The sequence below is a fragment of the Euprymna scolopes genome, chromosome 7 (genome assembly GCF_053919585.1).
Source record: "Euprymna scolopes isolate OS-2025 chromosome 7, ASM5391958v1, whole genome shotgun sequence".
Classification (NCBI taxonomy): Eukaryota; Metazoa; Mollusca; class Cephalopoda; order Sepiida; family Sepiolidae; genus Euprymna; species Euprymna scolopes.
Window position 1 is genome coordinate 25954093 of NC_136488.1, and position 23089 is coordinate 25977181.

General features: G+C 33.6%; 1 protein-coding gene across 4 annotated transcripts in view; it reads right to left on the bottom strand.

Annotated features, from left to right (window-relative positions):
• LOC145279663 (gamma-1-syntrophin-like) overlaps positions 1-23089 on the bottom strand; it is a 686561-nt gene that overhangs the window by 78092 nt on the left and 585380 nt on the right. For all 4 annotated transcript variants that reach the window (XM_080130906.1, XM_080130908.1, XM_080130909.1 and 1 more), the window contains one exon: positions 1090-1213. In XM_080130906.1, the coding sequence (XP_079987032.1) occupies positions 1090-1213 (124 nt within the window). The remainder of the gene's footprint in view (positions 1-1089; positions 1214-23089) is intronic.

Genomic DNA, 23089 nt, shown 5'->3' on the forward strand with positions numbered 1-23089 from the left:
CCTCATTCCATTAAGTATTTTTCAGCAATGAAAAAAATGAATACTTGCTAACGGCCACTCCTGTATTTTTTAATCTAATATATAAACGGCTACCTGTCTGTCTGTCTCCATATTTTCAAACTCTATCTCCTTCGAAACTAAAAGTCGCAGAGCGACGCCAGGGGCTTCAAATGATTGAATTTTTTACATGCCGTTCTTTTTCGGGTCTTTAGCCGGTAAAAATTGTTTTAAGGGGTCAAAATGAGTCAAAATTGAAAATATCGTTAAACCCTTTGTACATTCATCTTATTTTATACTTATCTTATATTTTTCCTTAAGTAATGTCAACTCGGGGGAAATGCGGTTATTATTGCATAACACTTGCTTCAACATAAACTCCTCTTCTTAAAGTCACCCATGCAACGGATTTTCATTCAACATTGTTAGTCATTTTATTAATAAGTGAATTGGTTGGCCATATTAACTCAACTTCATATTTATAACGCTATTATAGCGTGTGTGCATATTTTTGTCGCTCGTTTATAACGGTACCGTTTTCATAGCTCTTCAACTTTTTGAGTTAAAAAGTAGAAGACTTTACTTTTGAAAACACCTGCGTATGACAAAGCGTGCTCCAGACGGCCATGCACAGTCATCGTTTATGGCAGGTAAAACTGCATTGAGGATGATGATGATGATGATGACAATGTAAAAAAAGAAAAAAAAATCTGGAGCATAAAAGGCCGTCTTTTTTTTTAATGGTACCACTCCCATCTTCATAGCTCTTCAACTTTTTGAGTTAAAAAAAGGAGGCTTTAATTTCTGAATTACCCTCATATATACTTAAGTTGAAATAGCATTTTCTTCAGAACATGTACTTATTAAATGAAAGCATCTTAAGAATCGCCACTTTTATTTTTTTTTTTAATATTTTGACGACAGTTATTCTTTAATGGAATGATTTCTTGCCAGAGATTCCATTCCCTCTGGAAATCTGATTTGCTTTTGGAAAAAAAAAAATCCTTTTGTAGTTACGCATTTCATCTGAGATTTTGTGATAAAAATTTGGTTTTTCATTCTATATTTAGGACTGTTTTCGGCATGACTTACCACGATTGAGGAAATAGGAGGCCTGCTTGAAGTGCTTCACTGTCAGCGTGAGCCTTTCACCTGCATTCTTTAGAGCTTGTACGACCTCATCATGCGTTGCAGTCTCAACACCAATGCTGTTCACCTGCACGGAAAAGAAAAAAAGAGAAAAAATGTGAAAATAATTTTAAAAAAAATGCAACTAAGAAAGTGGACCTTGTTGTAGTAGCATGGCGTGTTCGACAACATAAATTAATGAAAATAGATACCGAGTTTATTTATGTACAACCGTAGACTTTATCCAAAACAAGTAAAAATATTTATACAATTTTATACAGATAATACTTTTTGGTTGAAAATATATAAGACCATGTGCATATTGTGTATGTGTGCGTTTGCTGATCTCTGATTATGTTTGGACTAAGATCCATACAATAATATTTTGTTTAATGTGCTTCATAGATCATATAATTCGTTGTTCATGATTTTGTAAAGTTTAGCTTACCTCTGTAAGACTGTATCAGTACACAATAGTTCTTTTCATTATCAAATTGGTTTGTGTGTAAACCAGGCCATCACATTTGCATGCCACAGGAAAAAGAGAAAGAGAGAGAGACAGACAGACAAACAGAAGAGGAAAAGGGAAAGATATTTTAAACGGAAGCTAGTGCCGATGCCTGTCTGCAAGAAGCGAGGTCAAAAAGGACGATAATTGCTTATTCTTTCTCTTTTACAAATTGTGTCTGTGTGTTTGCTATGTGCAAAACTACAGACTAGTTTTTAAGCTAATGTGTCTCTACAACCTTGAGTTTACTTTTGGCAACCTCATAACTCTCACTTTCCTTATTTTGTCCTGAGATTCGGCTGGGGATTTTTATTTTCAGCCTCCAAAATCAACAGAGATTAGACCAGTCCTGTAATGATCTGGTCTCTGTTGATTGTGGAGTAATGTTGGTTCTGTGCAATCTAGGAGGTTTACCCTTCCTAGGCTTTTCCTTCTCTCTTTGAGAAGGGGTTAGTTTATTGCTAATCACCAGAGGTGCCCTGCTGGGAATACCGACAGGGCTGCACAAGCATCTTTAGCAGAGTCAGAGGGCTCTTCTTCTTGACCACTGACTTTTTCAATCTCCCTTTCTAACCCTGGTGTCACAGTTCTTGCAGTGGGAGAGAAATCCCCCCCTCTCACATTCCATGAGAAATATTTCTGACAAAGGGGAAGAATTGATGTTTTCTGGGTCAGAATTTATCCATATAACACTTATCTTTAAGCTAAATTGAATGTAACTGTTTAAACAACCTATACCTCATTTAATTCGCCTTGTATTCCTCTATAATTTTACCTGTTCATATTTTACTTTTAATTGAAGTATCCTAGTGTTCAAGTCAATTTAAAAAATTAACTTCAAATTGAGAAGGCAAAACCCCCCCCAAAAAAACCCAACTCCACACAATGGAAAATTGTTATTTAAATGTAACTTTAGAACATTAATGCAACACAAATACAACAGGTACACAATGAAGTAGGTAATATTTAGTAGCATAGCCCTTCTGCAATTTGACAGCCTGCAATATTTTGGGCATTTCTTGAATTAGTCTGTGGCAATACTCCAGTGAAAGGGCATCCTACTTCTCTTTAATTTTTGTCCAAAGTTTTTTCAGATTTGAAATTTTATTATTATGTAGCTGTTGCTTGATGTAATGCCATATGTTTTCGATAGGATTGAGGTCTGGAGATTGTGCAGGCCAATACTAATACGAAATATCATGCTTTTCAAGGAACCTCTTGACATTGTGTGAATGGGAACATTATTCTGCATGAAGATGGGATTATCATCCAAATTCCGACCAAAGTAGGGTAGAAAATGCTCAGTCAACATATTAATGTACTTGGTCGAATTAATTCGACTTTGCAAACGAACTATAGGCCTAAACCATTGGCACTCGTAATGCCCCACACTAAAACTGAACCACTACCATCTTACAGCATTGAAACCGTGCACCTAGGATTAAATTCTTTGTTCTTCCTTCGATGGACGTACTGCCTACCATCACTGCCTAGCTTATTGAACTTGCTTACATCACTAAAAATCACTTTCGACCAATATGAAGAGTCATGATTTTCATTACATCTGACAAAGTCCAGACGGTACTTTCTGTTCTTTACAGAAATCATCTGTCTGCATCTTGCAACACAGTCTCGCAAATTAAATTCCTTCAATCTGTTCTTAACTGTAGAAAGAGAGCGCTTTGTAACAAGAATACACTGTTTTTGGATGTGGGGAGCTGTTTTGAATCTGTTTTTGAGGCTACGGATCGTGATAGCATTTCTTCCCTGTAAGAAGTAACTCTAGGACGACCAGATTTAGGGGCATTACAAACACTGCCAGTGTTTTGGTGCTTTTGCACAGCCTTCATACCGTTTTCTCATCACATTTCAATCTGTTGCAAATTTATCGATTGGATAACTCAAAAAGGTGGAGATTAATGAGCTCCTGATGATCACTAAGAGAAAGTTGAAGCATATAGACTAAATGTTACATTGTATAACCTGGAACAACAATAATTACGATTAGAGATGCTTTGTTGCCTAAAAGACGGATATTTTAAGCTGATTTGTTGCTGCTTAGTTTCTTTTTGCCTTCTCGATTTGAAGTTAATTTTTTAAATTAATGTAAACACTAGCATACTTTAATTAAAAAGTCAAATATGAACAGGTAAAATTATAGAGGAATAAAAAGCGAATCAAATGAGGTATAGGTTGTTTAAAAAGTTACATTCAATTTAGCTTAAATTTGTGGGTCTTGAAAAAATGACAAGTGCAGGATTTCTTTTTGCCACCATTGTATAACAAACAAATTTGCGCTACGAAACAGGCGCTGTCAAGTACTGTCAATGTCAACGTACTTAAAGGAATAAATTGTAAGATGGTCAACATCTTGAAGTTTAGATTATAGACTTTTGCCATTTGTTTGTTATATGCTCTGTTATCACGTTGGGCTTCATAAATTAAACGATAGTATAAAGAAAGCATAAATAAAAGGTGGAATATAATTGAAAAAAAAATATTTCCACCCACACATTACCACATATGCTTCTACACGTACCCATATATACAGAGGATACGCACACACACGTTTATAAACGCAGGTACATATACACCAGGAGACTGATAAACATGATAAGCTAAGCGGGAAGTTCACACCAAAAGCTTCAACTCATAAATTTATTATGGTTCTAGGTACGAGACCGGGGTGAAAGGATACGCTGCTTGTCTGGATTGTCTACACACACACACACACACACACACACACACACACACACACACACACACACACACACACACACATTTATTTTTTTCAACCGCTTCTGTAAATTCTAGTGTCTTTCATTAATTGATATATACACACACATATAATGTTAAAAAAAATTAACGAAGAATATTCTTTTTTATGTTAATTTTTATTTACTTATTTTCTTTCTATCTTTGGTCAACCATATCAGTGTAAACCGCTTGGATTTCGGGCTGTCTTATGTATAACGTTTCTCTGTGTGTCCATATGTCTCTCCCTTTCTTCTCCCACATACATGCATACATACATACATACATACATACATACATACATACATACATAAAATGACAGATATAAGGGTAAAGCATTGTTTTTAAATTAGAAGCCATCACAAAAATTGGAAGCTTGATATGCCGGTTAGAGAAATCAGAGTTTAACATTTAATGTTGGAAATAAAACTGAAAGTTAGATATTTTGCAATGCTTAAACAAGGAGTTAAGTAATAGTAAAAATAACAGTAATAATAATAATAATAATAATAATAATAATAACAATAATAATAATAATAACAACAACAATAAATAACTTAATCCCGTATATCTTCAGAGAGGGGTACTATATTATATAGGGTTTGTGAGGTGGAATGGATAACGTACCCATGTATACACCTGTGCATTTGTGCGCGCACGTATGCGTGCTCGGGAAATGGAATTAAATATATGTTGAAAATTAAAATATGTGGAAACTAAAAAAAAACAAAGCATTGCGAAAACAAAAACCAACTCCTAGTGAGTAATGCTAAACCGTTCTTCCACCACTCTGCCCTGTACGAAAATGTCTTTGGTTGGTTTAGATTTTATAAAAAGAATACTCATTTAGCGACCCCAAATCTTTATTGAGACCGAAGATGTGGGTGTTAAATCTCAGAATGAGTTTCTTTTCATGTTGTCTTCTTTTTCTCTGTGTCCGAAAGTTGGAGGCTGTAAGTACGCATTGCATATTGTCTATGCTGTGATCTGGGAGGGTGTAGTGCATTGCTATTGTGTTCTGTGTGGATTTGTCCCTAATTGTTTGTTTGTGGTTGTTGAGTCGTAAGCGGAACTCTCGACCTGTTTCCCCCACGTAGTTACCCATTGTGCATCTGGCGCAATATATTAGGTAGACTACATTGGGACTTTCGCAGGTGAGCAGGGGGAGTTTATCCCTCCCTGTAGAAAAGTGCAAGGAATTAATGGTTTTGACCAATTTTTCGATATTTGTTGTCCGAAAGGCTGAGCTTCAAAATGATACTAATCTTATGAAAATCTGTCGCCGCAGTCGAAAGTTTTTGCAAGGCATACATATACACATACATTTAAACAGACAGGTGAGATTTTAAGTGTGTATTAAGCAAAAATAAAAAGTGGTAGTAGGCAGTCAGGCTCGAACCTGTGACGCGAAGGCAGAAAAGAAAGTGGAGGTGTGTACAAGGGTGTTGGTTGAGCAAAAAAAACAAGTGGTAGTAGGCAGGCAGGCTCAAACCCATACTGCGAAGAAGGAAAAGAAAGTGAAAAAAAAAACATGACCCATAAGCTGTTGCACCCTTCGCCAAACCGGAAGTGACATAAGTTTAAATTAAGGCTAGACAATCGAAAAGAGATGATGACTTTCGAAAATATAGGCGAAAAAAGCGACTCCTACCTGTAGAAAAGTGCCCAGTTGAGAGCGAAGGAATTAATGTTTTGGGACAATTTTTTGATATTTGTCGTCCAAAGGGTCGAGCTTCAAAAAGATACCAATCTTATGAAAATCCGTAGTCTTTGGCGAAAGTTTTTGCGAAACATATATATATACATACATATATTTAAACAGATAGGTGAAATTTATATTATAGATGAAGAGTTTTTTGGGGGGTTTCCTAGTCAAAGCTTAAGAGTCTCATTTATCCTGCTGCATTATCCATAGCTTTAGAAAAGAGTCTTGGATTAATATCTTCCCTTAGGATAACAGTGAAATTAATTCTATATACGCAATAGAATTTGAGCATAATCTTCCTAATCCACAGAACAAATATCTTTGAAGAACACACCAACGTTCTTATACCCACTTTTATTAGATTAGGAATAGGCATTCTACTATTACTGAAGCCGTTAGCAAAGGTTGTTATATATATATATATATATATATATATATATATATATATATATATATATATATATAATTTTTTCTTAAGAGCATATGGGAAAACCAATTTTCCTGAATCCTGGTGGTTATTGATACAGCATTTATGTTAGTTGAATTGAACCATTTTCCTCTGAAGGAAGCAGATTCCAAGGAATATTAAATTCGCAAATGATAACTGGTTGCATGTGTATGTAATGAATACGAATACATCCGAGTTCCTGCTCCCAAAAATATCATTGGCTAATAATTAAGCTACAAATACCGACTAGTACATAAGCTTGAAGAAAAACAGCGAAAGAATATACCAGCTTCGACCACAAACATTCGTTCTGTAAAGCAACGTATTTGATTAATATGTGAATACTGTAGAAAAGACCACTCGGCTACTTCAAACGAATATATCACTTTTGCATGAATAGTAAAAAAAAACCCAAAAAACAAGATGCAGGCATTGTTTGGAAAGTAACTGTAATGAATGCCTTTTGTTAAAACAGACAAAAAAAAAAAAAGCTGAATCAGATTTTTGTTTCTTTCCTTTTTTTTTTTGATTTGTTTGTTCCTTTGTGGTGGTGCCGGACAGTGTATGGGTCCGAGAAGTTTGAACTGTAATGATATAGTTAAAAAGTAATGGCCATGTTACATGTTAATGGCTTATCTTTTTGGAAACAATGTGTTGAGTGAAGTGAGTCAAATTTATAAATAGTGAAAGGAAGAGGTAGTAAATAAATACATTGAATCCATATACACATTAAATTACTATTTTTTTGTTTATGGAAATCGCTCTAGACAAGACATGAAGCTATTTGATGTAAGGAGCTAAAAAAAAAATTTCAAGACCAAAAAGTAGCCAATGATACATATTAATTGGATGGTCTCTACCATAAAACCAGCAATTCTTCTCCTTTTGTCAGGAACATCCTTCAGGGAATATGAGGATTAAAGGACAAAATAAGGAAAGCAAGGCTTACACGGCTACCAAAATTAAAGTTTTTATTTACATGAGAGCTACCACGTATCAAGGCCCAAAGGACACTCAAGGATAAGGGTTAACGAATGTAAGGTGTTAGTATAGTAATCATTAATGGTGTCAATTGGGTGGAATTTGATTATTTATGGGGACGACTCAACAAGAATTTGTTTACATTGGATTTGAAGGCTACTATGTTGTATTCAACAGTGTTCCTCAGGTGGACAGTTCTGGGAAAGAAGCTTTGTTCATGGGATCTGCGTTTAGATTTAGGCACAGATAGAGAGTGGGGGAAATCGTGTGTAGTCAGCTTACTACTCTCCTAAAAGTTCTTTTAAAAATTAGTCTCTATGGTCACAGTTTTAATATTTTTCTCCATCTCTCCTTAACTAAATCAGCAATTACAATGGGATTATTATAGGGGATCAAATCAGAAAACCTCCTAATCTTGTATCTTTTTTCCATTTCTCCTGAACATTAGCCGAATTCTATAATACTAAACTGTGTAATGTTGTCCAGGAACCAACACGTTGTATGCTCAGTCAAAAGGAGACAAAGAATAGGAAAGAACTTCAACTCACTTTTTGTTTTGTACAACAACATTTATTTTCGCATTCTCTCTATACCGCTGTGATGCCTCACATGTGATCGTCTTCTTGTACATACTCTTGAACGTCATCCACACCTCTACATGGTCTCGAACATTCTTTTTTTTCTTTTCATAGTTTTTTTTTCTTTACCAGTGACATCATTTCATATGCATTTGCATATGCGCGTCCATGCTAAGTCACAACTGGTCATGCCAATTAGGTACATGTTTAAAATAGAAAATATACTTCTAAATAAATGATAGTAATGTAAAAGTGTAAATGTGGTGGATAGAAAAATAGAAAAAAAAATAGTGTTGTGTTAAGTAGAAACCAGCAGAAGAAAAAGAAAAACAATGCTGAAAGAAATCAGTGAAAAAAAGACATGAAAACTCTACATGTATGCTGTCACCAGTACTTTTATTTAGGATTATCAGACTTGGCTAGTGTTTAGGAGAGCAGAAGAAAAGTATATAACTATATGTTATTATGGTCTTCCGTATAAATAAACCTAATTTTCATACTAATGTAGAATATTTACCTTTGCTGTTTTTTTTTTGTTATTTTTTTTGTTAATCTATTTTTTTTTCTTATCTACAAAGTTGTTTGCCAACTAATTACGAATAAATGTTCTGGAATTTAATTTAATTTAAGAACAGTGCGTTGAGTGAATCCAAATTTATAAAAAAATAAAGGAAGGGAAAATAAACAATATTGAATTCTATACATTTATTTATTTAAAAAAAAAAAATTACCGTTTACGCTCACAGTGGCATAAATCTTCTCAATCTTATAAATATTAATAAAGTAGTCGCAGGAATTTTCCTCTAGAAAAAAGTATCATAGGTTCGCACAACAGATGTCATATTCAAATTCAATACAGCTAGGCTAATAGACACTATCTTATATAGCTTTTGGACACCTAGGCAGACACATTCAATCGTTATAATAAAATACTACATTACATCTTAGGAGTAATACCATCACAATCGCAACATCGTTAGAGGAAGGGGTACCTATTTTTCCCTCTAAATATTTAGACCTACTACTGCCACCAGTCGACATTGAGAGGAAGTCTACATGTTCCAAAGATTCAAGGCTCACACGAGCCATAACTGGCTCATACATACACAAATATACTATTAACCTTCTCATAGTAGAATAAAAAAAAATAAAATTCTGCATTATTCTGGAATTAAATTATTCTAAACGAACACTTCAGAACATTACAATATGGCATCGCTAGGACACATAATTATTCGCATCATGTCAATTTTCACCATATAACAACAGTGAATGAATCCCTCTTCGCTTTTTATGTAACTAATAACTGTTTAGCTTTTCTGCTAAAACTAAAACATATACAAACATACATTACTAATACATACTATACGTATCTTCTACATTCTTCTTTCTTATGAGTTGTTGACCGATATTATATCAGTCGTGGTTTAATGATTGATGTTTGCTCATTTATTTTTTTCCTTTACACATCTAATTTTACACATTCACTAATTTATTAGCATAAAACTTTCTTTTCTCATTCTGATCGCCTACAAGCGGAGGACGCTGTTTATTATAGATTTTAGACTTCTGCATTTACTGAAGTTCACTTAAATAATCATGTGATTATTTAGAAACCCATTGCTGACGTGAGAATGGGATACTGTTTTGCAACTATTGCATACTTTCACCTAACAAATTAATAACAGATGCTGCAAAAACAGAAAATTAAATACTAGTAATCTTAAAATTAACCTAATGTTTCTTAAATACTGGCAACTTATTTTTAATAAGTCAGCATGTTAAGTAAACAAAATATATATATACAAAACGTCTTTTAACACTCGGTAATCGCACAAACTTATAAAATTAAATCAACTTCTAAACATGATGCAATTCTGCTAAAAATATATAGCATCTTTGAAATCTCGATAATTGCTCTATTATTAAAATTAAATACTGGAACCTTTAAAAGTTTGAGAATTACTGACATTTTGATACGCATTGCTAACTCTTTCCTTGCACACACGGAACTAACATGAAATGTAATCAAACACATATTGCTCTTTCCTTGCTCGAACGGAACACTCTCAAAATGTAAACACAGCATTGGTTTGGGAATGTACATATGCACAAAATACCGACCGCCACTAATCCCCTCTCCCATAAAGGCCATAAAATAAAATAATATTTCTTTTACGAGTACCAATTTTTAATTTTCTATTTATGAGCGATTATCAAGACTTTAATGATGCTATATTTGTTTTTTTGTTTTTTTTTCATTTTTTATTCCTATTCAAGATTAGATTTAATTTTATATTCTTGACTGATTACCTAGCCTTCAAAGCTGTGATTTATTATGTCGACACTTTCTTTAGAGCTGAATAAACGCTTTCAAATAAGTTAAAACACAAAAATATTATGCAGATAGGTTTCAAATTAAATTTTATTGTCTACGGAAACACTTATTTGTCATAGATTTTTTTTTTTATTACTTTTACTTTTTGTAGAGTATTTTATTATTTAGAAGATGTACTAGAGCTACGTTTAGAACAAAATGCATGCAGTATACCGAGAAGATAAACGATGGCCGACTTGAAAGATACTGTCATCGGTAGAAGGCAGTTATCTACCACTGATTTTGCTCAATCTAATGAGTTAATATACAGTGAGAATCGTTAACTTCGAAAGGGTCTGTTTTTACTTATTATTATTCTCATGGACTATTTTTGGTAATTTTTGGAAGTTATACTGATGTAGGCATGACAAATAAGAACGTGATAATGTTTTTCCCTTGAATACTTCTTTTAGAACCAGTCAATATCTGCAGGTTCTGACAATCACAAACAGTGTCTTCCACTAGCTTCCACTGGAAAACAATGTCCGACAGTGGAAGCCATATTATTTCATTGGGCCATGGCCACCAGCGTCCGCTATTTCCCAAGGACGACAGTGGTACCAACAACAACTGTAATTTATTTTTGAGGGGAGGGGCTCCTTTAACGATTCTGTTCTGGATTTGTGTCATGCTTCTACTGATCAATGCCAGTTAACAGGTACTGCTAGTAAAATATATTTTTGTCCATCACTCCGTAACACTAGCCCAGTTTAATAATACTAAACCAGCAGTTCCAATAGGGTTATTATAGGGATTAAATCAAAATTCTTTACTCATAGAAGTTCCATATATCTCGTCGAAGAGAGCTGGAGAAAAAGTACATAGCTATAAGTTGATATGGTCTTCCATAATTAAATAAAGTCTGATCTTCATAAATAAATCCTCGAAGAATATTTATGTTTGCCACCTTTTTAAAATATGTTTTTGGTCAAATAATTGCTTGGATCTGCTCTATCGTTACTTTCATGGCAGTCACTCGTCTGAGCCTCAATCTATGGTACTCCCACCCTGCAAAACATTCACAAAAAGCACTTGTCTAGCTACAACCACTATCAATCTGAGCCTTTCTGTGCCTAAATCTAAACACAAATTCCAGGAACAAAGCTTCTTTCCCATCACTGGCATGATTCTCTGCTGACTACACCATGCTTGTCTTCAAGTCCAATATAAACAAGTTCTTAAGTCATACCTTTAAATAAATTCTAACCAATTTCCACCACTAATGACCACGACGCTGCTCTCAAACTCATTAACCCTTATTAAGTGGCCTTTGGGTCTTCATAAGTGGTGACGCTCTCGTAAAAAAAATGCTAATAAATGTATGTTTTGAAAATTAATTTAAACAACTTAATCATCCTGATTGATTGGTGAGGAGAAGGAGGAAGAGGTTTGTTAGAGTGAGCTGTGGATTGAACTGTGGTTGGCTACAGTCTTTGATCGTCTTAAAGAGATGATGAGGGTGGAGATAAAGGTGCGGAAAAGAGCCCCCCCCACTACATTTGGCACACGTGCTTTTGATCTTGGCAAAGGTCAGGTCAAAATTATTGAGATATCGATGAGAGAGCGAAGTGCCAAGCATACTGCAATGCAAAAAGCAATCAAAATGATTTCGTCTGAATTGTTCATATTCGCAGCCACATAAACGCCCTCACCCTTAACCCCGGGGATGCTGACCAATAAATCAATCGTTAAAAATAACCAATCAAAAGTTAGATATTGGCAGTCAGGAATGATTGGGTAGTTTTCCAAACAGGAGGCAACTTTTTGGGAGGGAGAGAGAGAGAGAGAGAGAGAGAGAGAGAGAGAGAGAGAGAGAGAGAGAAACAGACAGAATAATATATGAAGAAGTAATAGTTGTAAGAGAAGAAGAAGGAGAAGAAGAAGAAATAAAAAGAGGGTATAAATACAAGAAGTAGAATAAGAAAAGGAAGTAGCATTTGTAAGGGAACAAAATGAAAGGAGAGAGAGATAGTAGTAAATGAAGAAATAATAGTCATATATAACTGGTTGTTTTGTTTTAAGGCATATCAACCCTTTTTAGGTTATTTAATGCCGAATCCAGTCATTTTGGTAAAAAAGCTTTTATGCTTCAAGTTTTAAATATTTATTCATTGTTTTTTGGTGTGGTTGTTTTGTAGAGGAAAGTTTTTGTTTTTGCAGAACAGTATTGAGTTTCGCAAAAGAAAAAAAAAACAAAACAGTAACATTAACGTTTGATGCATTTAAATCAAGATATCGTCAGACAGCCTGATTTGGTAGTGCCAGCAAAAGGGAAGAAGAAGAAGAAGAAGAAGAAGAAGAAGAAGAAGAAGAAGAAGAAGAAGAAGAAGAAGAAGAAGAAGAGCAAATAAGTAGTAGTAATACAAAAGGAAACAAATAAAGGAGGTAGAAGGAAAAAAAGCAAAAGAAAAATAAAGAAAGAAGAAAAAAGAAATGAATGGAGAAGTATTTGTAAAAAAAAAAAAAACAATTAGAAGAGGAAAACTAAGAAAAGGAAAGAGAATAAGAATAAGCAGCAGATAAGTTATGGAAAAAGAAGGAAAAGTAAACGAATAAGAAGAGGAAGAAAAACTAACACCATTACGACTGTGATGAATATTATGTTATGTTATGAATATGATAGAAAAACGTTAAATATTTATATTGAATGAAAAACATAGGGGAGGAGATAAATGAGTTGAAGAACTGAATCATAAAGAAAATTAGGAGTGACAGGAGAACAGATCAGGTACTGGAGAGTCACAATAAAATAATAATAAGAAGAAATAGAAGATAGAGAGAATTAAGAAAAAGGATTTAATAAAAGAAAAAAAAATCATAAAACTTTATAGCCATTTTCTGTTTCCCCAATAAAGGCAAAAGTCAGATGTATTTGAGCCAAGAAGAATTTAAGGGCCTTAAAAGATTTTCAGTCAAGATGTCACACTCCACTTCAAAAAATATTACACTAATGTGTTTTCGTCGATTTTTGGTCTTGTGCCATAGGAAGATAATCAGAGCAGATTTATCAGTTGGTGTATGTGACTATGACCACAAGTCTATATTATAATTGAGCAATTTTTGTCTATCTGATGGGCACTTATAGGCTCCAAAATTACCCGAGAAAATTGTACTAAATTTAGCATGAAACATCCTTCAAATATAGTGTTGGTTTGGTGTGGTTTGGTTTTTGTTTTATGACATATCAACCCTTTTTAGATTATTTAAAGCTGAATTCAGTAACAGTGAAAAAAATGCTTCAGTTTATTTATATCTTCAAATAATTATTCATGGTGTTTGGTTTGGTGGTTTTGTAAAGAACAAAATGTTTTTGCTTTTGGCTTTGCAAACCATAACTGAGTTTCACAAAGGAAAAAGAAAAAGAATAAAAAACATTACCATCAATGTTCGGAGCATTTACACGAGGAAATCAATATTTTCAGACAACCTGATCTGGTAGGACCAGATTTATTTTTTGTAAACTCTTTTTCACCCCAAAGAAGACATATTGCTACTTGGAATGTAATGGGCTACTATTTGGGATCTTATCTAATAGGGAACTATGTGAAGTTGAGCAGCGAGATGTTTGTTCACATTACATTTAAACTTTAGCAGGTTAAGACAGTCAGGGAACCAGGAAACAGTGTTAAAAGTCAATAATAATATCAGTCTTTGTTAGTATTACTCAGTTTGTTGGTGTTCAACAATTATAGCATCCTTATTACTATTGCTTCTGTTAACACTAAAAACAATAAACATTTATAGACTTTTCACTAATTGTTTTTCTAATTAAACCATAGAATTCCTTTAAATGCTATAAAGCTAAAAGTTAACTCCATATACCACACAGGAATATTAGTATAGTAAAATATTCGATAATGTTCTTATTTAAATTATTGCAAATATAAAAATTGATTAATATTTTTAACATATTACTTAGATTCTTTGGACTAAAAGAAGTCTTAAGTAAGTCCACAACGTCCCGTGGTATAGTGGATAATGTACTTGGTAAAATTCACTTTAAAAAAATTTTTTTTTACTCATATTAACCTCTAACAAGGCACATCGCCACTTGGACGCAAGATGCTACTATTTGGGATCATGCTTAGGAAAGATTAGCAAGATGTTGGTTTACATTACATTTAAACTTCTGCATATCAGTACAGTTAGGGAAGCAGGTAGCAGGAAGGAAATTCCAAAGTCTAGCTGTTCGAGGGAAGAAACTATTAGAGCAAAAAGCTTTCTGGCATTTAGGGACCTGAACAATGGAAGGGGTGAGATTTTATTGCTAAGCAGGTTTGTTGGGGATATGTATGTCAAGGGGGCACAAGTGCAGTGAGTTCATCAGAGCACATCCCATTAAAATATTTGTAAAACAGGCACAGAAATGCGATTGTTGTAAAATTACACTCATCTGGAGAGTGAAGGTTCAATCCTCAGTGCAGGCGACACTCAAAATACAATTGCAAATTACTTAGGATTTAGAGGTTTTGTGAACGGGGAAAAGAGAGAAAGATAAAGATAGAAGTTATAATAGAAATATTACATTTTAATGCTGGATAACCGTGCTAGTCTTAATTAAACCATAACCACCAGAATTCTTTATGTAAAAAATAATTTTTTAAATAATTAAGCTCATGCGTGACGGAAGTTAGCGTGCAAATGATACACGGACAGAAACAAAGCCGTCATTCACTTGTTGAACCATATGTAACATAATGTATATGAGCGCATGAGAAAATATCAGCAGCAGCAAAGAATTGCTGGCTTGTGAAGAGATTAGCAGCAGTAGTCAAAAAAGCACATATGCAATTAAGAAAGCGTGAGTGAGAAGAAAAAGGAAAAAAATGTACCATGTGGTTGGGGAAAGCAAAGTGCGCATAAAACCCTTATCCCTGAGTGGCTTCCGGGCCTTGATAAGTGGTCATCACTGTGTAAAAAAAAAAAAAAAAAAAAAGAAGTGGACGAGTAAAGTCGAGGATGAGAATGGGCCAGCTGTGGCCAGCATGTGATCGAATGAAGGAGAAACGTTGCCAAGCTAGATGGACATATGGCAGCGAGAGACCTTTTAAGTGATGTTGAAACGGCAGAGTAATGGTAATAAAAACCTTTGTTAAAAAAGAAAAAAAATGCCGACCTGGATTTTTATTTATTTCTTTGCAGTTTTATTTTTATAAATTACTAAAGTAAAGTGTAATAGCCACGTCACACATAGACCTGTACTTTGAAGACCAGTTGAGCTGACAAGCCATAAGAGTAAGAAATACTGTTTTTTTTTTAAAGGTGATTTGAAACTACAATTTGGCGGTAAAGGGTCAAGATGCGTCCATTCATTGTATCTTGCAATGAAGTATGGTTAATGGATAGACAAAGCCGGTCATAGTGATGTGAGGACGCGAAAAAGAATGACTTAAAAAGTGACATTGTTCCTTTGATAATGCATTTATGTCTTTTGAGTGATGAAGTCATGCGGATACTAATATTTTGGCTTGATCGCATAATGATAAAGAACAAAGCAACACTTTCACTCTTGAATCAGATTGATACTGTATCGTTTAGCAAACAGTTAATAATTAAATCAATTGGGTGCACCGTTCCCCGCCCACTCGGCTGGATAAAAACTTCAAAAAGATCGTAAATTTGATTAGCAAAATATTTATAGGAAATTGATTGAGCAGAGGGTTTTTTTTTTTTTTTTTTTTTTTTTTTTTAAATATAAAGCATATCTATTTATTTAGGCAACATGTGGATTTTTATGGTTGAAATTGTTATCCAATAAATCGCTCATTTCTTAAATGTCATTGTGTATGCCGAAGCTAATTGCCATAATTACTCTCTAGTGGCCTTTGGGCTTTGATAAGTGGCGGCTCCCTTATTCAAAAAAAAAAATTAATGAAACAGAAAAAGAAGATTTTCTGACTTCCCCATCCCCACCCCAAATTCTTTATAAATACAATGCATTATGACAAATTTACTTTGAAATACAAGCTCTCTCCAGATAACCAAAGTTAAGCAATGTTGAGCCTAGTTAGTACTAAGATGAGTGACAATTTGGAAATACAAGTTGTTGTATGCAAAAGCACAGTAACAAGCATCCTGTCACAGTAGATGGTTCAAGCGATTCATTAAGCTTAATAATAATTAATTATAAGAATTCCCGAGTTTGACAAGATACAGCTGAAGAAGGTTAGAGGTTACTCGTCTGAAACGTTGCAAAAATAACACTCAGGATAAAAGCAATTCTCCGAATTATCACACCTCATCTAAAAAATTTCAGAAACATAAAATGTTTAGCCCATTACAATTTCATTTTCAAAGCTCAGCTAACTCCCACTGGTTAACCATCTTTACTGGCCATGTTTCATGACTATAAACGAAGTATAATCCATGCAATAAATTGGTAGAATGCAATTTGGTTAATAATAAAATCATGCTCACTATTGTGCATTAAAAAAAGGATATAAGCATTGGCTTCATCTACTGTTAGGTTGGAAAATGGGTTTATTTTTTTTTTTAATATAACTAGTCAGCATTGCCCCGTTGTGTATTTCGTTGCGATTTGTTGTGCTTTTATTTTTCTGAAAGTAGTATTTTTTCCGCAAGTTTATTTATTTTTCAAGTAAAGTCTGTAATGAATGCAGAGTTCTTTCCCTTTTCTCTAGAATTTGTTTTATAAACAAAAGTAATGAATGAATATAAGACATCTTTAAAAAGAAATGTTAGCTATATGAAAATCCGATTAGGCAATGGCAGAGACACTAGAGGAAGACCTCCAATCTGTAGTGGAAGGGGACAAAAATGGATGGTCACATTCAATGCTGCCACGACTAAGCTTGTTTCCTTCAATAATTAGAAGAAACATTCTTAACCACCAGTAGCTATGGCTAAAGATACATTACCCGAAAGTACTTCCTCCAAACTCCTCGGCTTAACGTTCACAGGGAATATGAGTTGGGACAGATACTTCGAGAGCATTGCCAAGGCTGCTGCAATGAAGGTGGGCTCTCTCTACCATGCTAGAAAATTACTTACACCTAAAAGTATCCTGTACCTCTACAAGATCACCATTCGCCTATGTATGGAGTACTGTTTACACATTTGGGCTGGTGCATCTGCTACTAGTCTTTCACTCCTGGACAGGGTTCAAAAGAGAGTTGCCAATCTGGTAGACCCTGAACTGTAATCCCGGCTTCCGCCTTTGTTTTATCGATGGAATGTTGTATCCCTCTGCCTGTTTTACAAGTATTTTAATGGTGGATCCTCCAACAAACTACAAGCCTTTGTACTCTCTGGATGTAAATACCCCCGACAAGCAGCAAAGTCCCACCCCTACACAGTAGAGATCCCTAGATGTAAGAAAGCCTTTTACTCTAATAGCTTCTTCCCCAGAATTGCTAGACTTTGGAATTCCCTTCTAGGATCCTGCTTCCCCAACTGTACTGAAGAAGTTCAAGTGTAATGTGAACAGACATCTTGCTGCTCAACTCCCTACATAGTATCCCCACAACTTATGTTCCTGATAGTAGCCCCCTACATCAAAGTGGCAATGTACCTTGTTTGGGATGAAAAAATAAATAAATAAAATAAATTATTTTCTGTAAGAAATTAACTTGAATTACACTTTATTTTTCTTAACGTGAATCAATGTTCAACAAAATAAAGTGGCTACTCCAAATTAAATATTGATTTTTATAAGAAGGAATGAATTGATTATAAAAATCGAAATCTGACTGACTTTATTTATTTCATATGCAAGATGTATTATACATTAGGGACTTTACTTCAGTAGTGATTGTTAGCTAGTGTGAATTTTGACAAGAGTCACATTTAGTGCATGATAACCCAAATCTGTAAGACAGAATCATTCTCAGAATTCAAAGACGGTTGACATAAGGTTGAGGGAGGAAGTAGAATCAAACGCCATAGACAAAACAGAGAGACAATAAAGAATTGCATGATGTTTTTGAGTGAGAGAAAACTAAGCTTTTTAGATCATTTCTCTCTAGGAAGCCATGCAAATGTGACAAAGCCAATAATGTAGAATAATTTAAGGTGAATGTTACTTCAATGTTTGTCCATTTACATCACTCATTACTTAAGTCAAAAAGATAAGTTTAAGAAGTAAATAATTAAGATAATATTAGTTGCTCTTTTTTAAGAAAATTCTCTTCAAATAAAACCTTGAAGAAACCTCAGCAAATGTCTCCTTGTGTCTTTCTTACATGAGAAGTTTTATTAGCCTTAGTTAAATAAATAAGATGATCAAAGACCACTCATGAAATGCAACATAGTATGTCATAATCACGCTGATACACTGGTACTTGTTGGATCACTGGTTAAACAAAGCTGAGCTTGGTAAGTACCAAATGAGTGACCATTTTGGGAATACCAAGCACTGTATGTAGGAGGATGTTGACAGTTTTCTGCAAAAAGTGCAAAAACCTAACGTTTTCATCTCTCCTGACTGGAATATACATGTGACTGGGGACTGCTTGTGAACTTGATATTCCCATGAAACTTCCTCCTTCGGGGGAAGCTAGTTCAACCTATTTAGGGTGAATGCTGTTGGCATATATATATATATATATATATAAGAAATGTGGTAAATATACCAGTATAAAAACCCCTGCGCATTTATGTACAAAGACTTTTATTTAGTTTATTGATTACTCATTAGTGAAAACATTACAGATGTATGGATTAAGAAATCTGCGTTTGTTAATCTCCAGACATTCTTTACATGAAGGATGATCAACACCACACCGATCTATTCATTAGTTAGTGCACTGCATGAATATATGTGGTGCAAAACAGTTCAATAGTTCATATGAGTTCTGTTGTGGCCTTTTGTTTTGAGTTTTTTTTTTTTACATTGGTTGCTTCCCTTTGATTAAATTCGTTTTCAGGGGATTTTTGCAATTTGTTTCAGATGGAAGCAGAACCTGTATTCCTAATAGTAGTAGTACCGCTACATATGTGTTTAATTTTGTAAAAAAAAAAGAAAAAAATGCTTTTATTTTCCCCCTCCCGCATCCTTTCTCAAAAAGAATTAAAAAAAAAAAAAAAAAAAACAGAAAGAAAGAAAAAAAAAAGAATATTGAAAAACATAATTTAACCATTGTCATGTAAATCTGAACTCGCACATAAAAAAAAAAAAAAATAGCGGGAAGAAAATGTTAAAGGTTGACTGCACAAATTTTGCATATTTAACCTTGGAGAAATATTTGATTCCAGTCACATTTTCACCAACACAAATATTTCCATAATTTTATTTCAGTATTTAGAAACTTAAAAAATGTGTTGTCTACTGACAAAGGTGTAGATATATTAAATACTTACAACATTTTATATGAATTAAATGAAAACAATGGCCAAATTGAGGCAGCTTAAAGGAAGTTACGCTCTTTTAACCACAAAGTGTTATTTTGGAATCCTCAGTCAATGTAATTAGTGTTTAGGTTAAACAAAAAGTATTTAAAATATTAGTGACTATGTGCTGTTATATTTACAATATCATTAAATGTTTCTTCTTAGGTATTCGTTATTAAAGTTATATATATATATATATATATATATATATATATATATATATATATATATACATATATATATATATATATACATATATATATATATATATATATATATATATATATATATATATATATAATGGAACTGTCTACTGCAAGCCAGTCACTTCTCAAAACTTGTTTAGAACAACGAACCATCGGAAACTGTTCTGTCTACTGCAAAGCAGTCACCTCTGAAGACTTGTTTAGAACAACGAACCATCTGAAACTGTTCTGAAACTAAACATGGCTTACACTTCTAGTTATTGTTACTTATTGTTGATTTTAATATTATAATTTGACTTAGATTACTGATAAATAAAACTCATAAATATATATTAATTTATATTGAAATGTTTTAAATGTTAATATTATAATCAATTTATAATACGAATTAATAAATAAATAAATATATAATAAAATAATAATCAAACTAGATAAATATATTATTTATCAATATAATAAAAAATCGTTTAATATAACTAGGTTTGATGAAGGGAAATAACTCATTTAATTTAAATATAAAAGTGAATTATCGACCTTGAACGGTGTTTAAACAAATTACTATAAAATATTATAAAGGAAAATTTTATTTTAAAATTAAGATTAATGAAAAATAATTAAATGGCAATAAAAGGATTATAATTTATGTGATATTCATTTTTTTTATTATTTTTTTTTTTTTTATTCAATTTTCACCCCAAACAAGGCACAGTGCCACTTTGAAGTAGGGAGCTACTATCAGGGACATAATTTGCAGGAGCATTATGAAGAGAGATGAGTAGAAAGATGTTTGTTCACATTACACTTGAACTTCTGCATATCAGTACAGTTGGGAAAGCAGAATCCCGGAAGGGAGTTCCAAAGTCTTGCAGTTCTGGGGAAGAAACTATTGGAGTAAAAGGCCTTCTTGCACCTAGGGATCTCTACTGTAAAGGGGTGGGACTTAGTTGCTTGTCGGGTTTGTCGGGGGGTAGTTACGTTGAGGAGATACAAGTGTTTGCAGTTCGTCAGAGCATTCACCATTAAAGTATTTGTAGAAAAGGCTAAGGGATGCAACATCTCGTCGATGGGACAGAGGCTGAAGCCTAGATGACAGTTCAGAACCTATCAGGTAGGCGACTCTCTTTTGAACCTTGTCCAGGAGTGAGAGACAAGCAGCAGATGCACCAGCCCAAATGTGACAACAGTATTCCATACATGGGCGAATGGTGGCCTTATAGAGGTACAGGATACTTTCAGGCGTAAGTAATTTTCTAGCACGGTACAGAGAGCTCACCTTCTTTGCAGCAACCTTGGCAATGCTCTCAATGTATCTATTCCAGTTGATATTCCCTGTAAACGTTAGGCCGAGGAGTATAAAAGAAGTACTTTCAGGCAATGTGTTCTTGGCCATTGCTATTGGTGGTAGAGTAAATTTAATTAAAATAGTAATAAAAAAGAATTATACATGAATATATAATTTAGATAAATCAACAATAGGTATAACCGGAAATAAAATACTTAGATTTTGTAATTAGTTTCGTATAAAATTAAATAAATATATAGACATATATTATATATATTACAATTATTAATATTATCTAAGTAAATATATATACATTAATTATAAATAATAAATGAATAAAATACTAAATAGAATATTTTTTGTATTGTAAAAAATTTTATTAATACGGGAATTGAAATTTCAGCGACTTTACTCGAAAATTCAAAATGGCATAATAAAAGATAAAAGATAATTGCAACTTCTCTTCCAATTTTCGGATTTTGTAATCACGCCCAAATCCATTTTCTTTTAATGGATTGATAGTTGCTATTTCCTCCGAAGAGTTAAAGGCAGAACAGATTCATTGATTGATATAATAATTAATGAATGATTTTGTGCTACGACAAAGTTGCTGTCAAGAATTGTGAATGTTAATGTAATTAAAGGAATAAATTGTAAGATGGTCAACATCATGAAATTTGGAATATAGACATTTGTCATTTGTTTATTATATGCTCTATATTTCTATTGAGCTTCATAAATTAAGGAACTGTTTGCTCTTATATATATAAGGTGAAATATAATTGAATAAATCATATTTCTACAGAAATATATATATATATATATATATATATATATATATATATATATATACATACACACAGTTCTTTCACTGAAACAAGGCACAGTGCCACTTTGATGTTAAGGGCTAGGAATTGGGACTAAATATACAAGGATACTTATGTAGGAAATTGAAAAGCAAGATAGTTGTTCACATTTCACTTAAACTCTTGCATGTCAATACCATCAGGAAGCAAGGACCCTGGAGGGAGTTCGAAAGTAGAGCAGTTCGAGAGAAACTACTTGAGTAGAAGATTTTCCGGCAGCTAGGGATTTCTACAGTGTAGGAGAGATTTTGCTGCTTGGCTGGTTAGTTGGGGGTATTTATGTCAAATGGATACAAGTGATTTGAGTTCTTCAGGGCATATTCCGTTAAAATACTTGTAAAGCAGGCATAGAGATGTAATATTTCAGTGATGGAACAGAGGCTAGAGTTTGGTTGCTAGTGTGGGACTTATTAGGTTGGCGACTTTTTTTTTTTTTTTAACCCTGTCTAAAAAGGATAGACAAGTGGCAGATGCACCAGCCCAGATGTAGCAACAATACTTCATGCATGGATGAATAATGGCTCTGTAGAGGTAAAGGATACTCTCAGGTGTGAGTAACCTTTTAGCACAGTAGAGAGATCCCACCTTCTTTGCATCTTTGCGAATCTTAGGCCAAGGAGCTTAAACGAAGTATTTTCAGTTCAGGTAGTCATTAGCCATGGCAATCAATGATTGAAAAGTTTTCTTGTAATTATTAAAGGAAAGAAGCTTAGTCTTTGCAGCATTGAATATTACTATCCATTTACGGCTCCATTCCACTACAGACAACAGATCTTCCTCTAAGGTTTTAGCCATTTCCTTAGTTGTGTGTCCTGTTTTCCCCTCAAGTCTGTTATAGAGCATAGTGTCATCAGCAACTATATCCACAATTTTATCAGGAAGGTTATTTATGAATATCAGGAATACTAAAG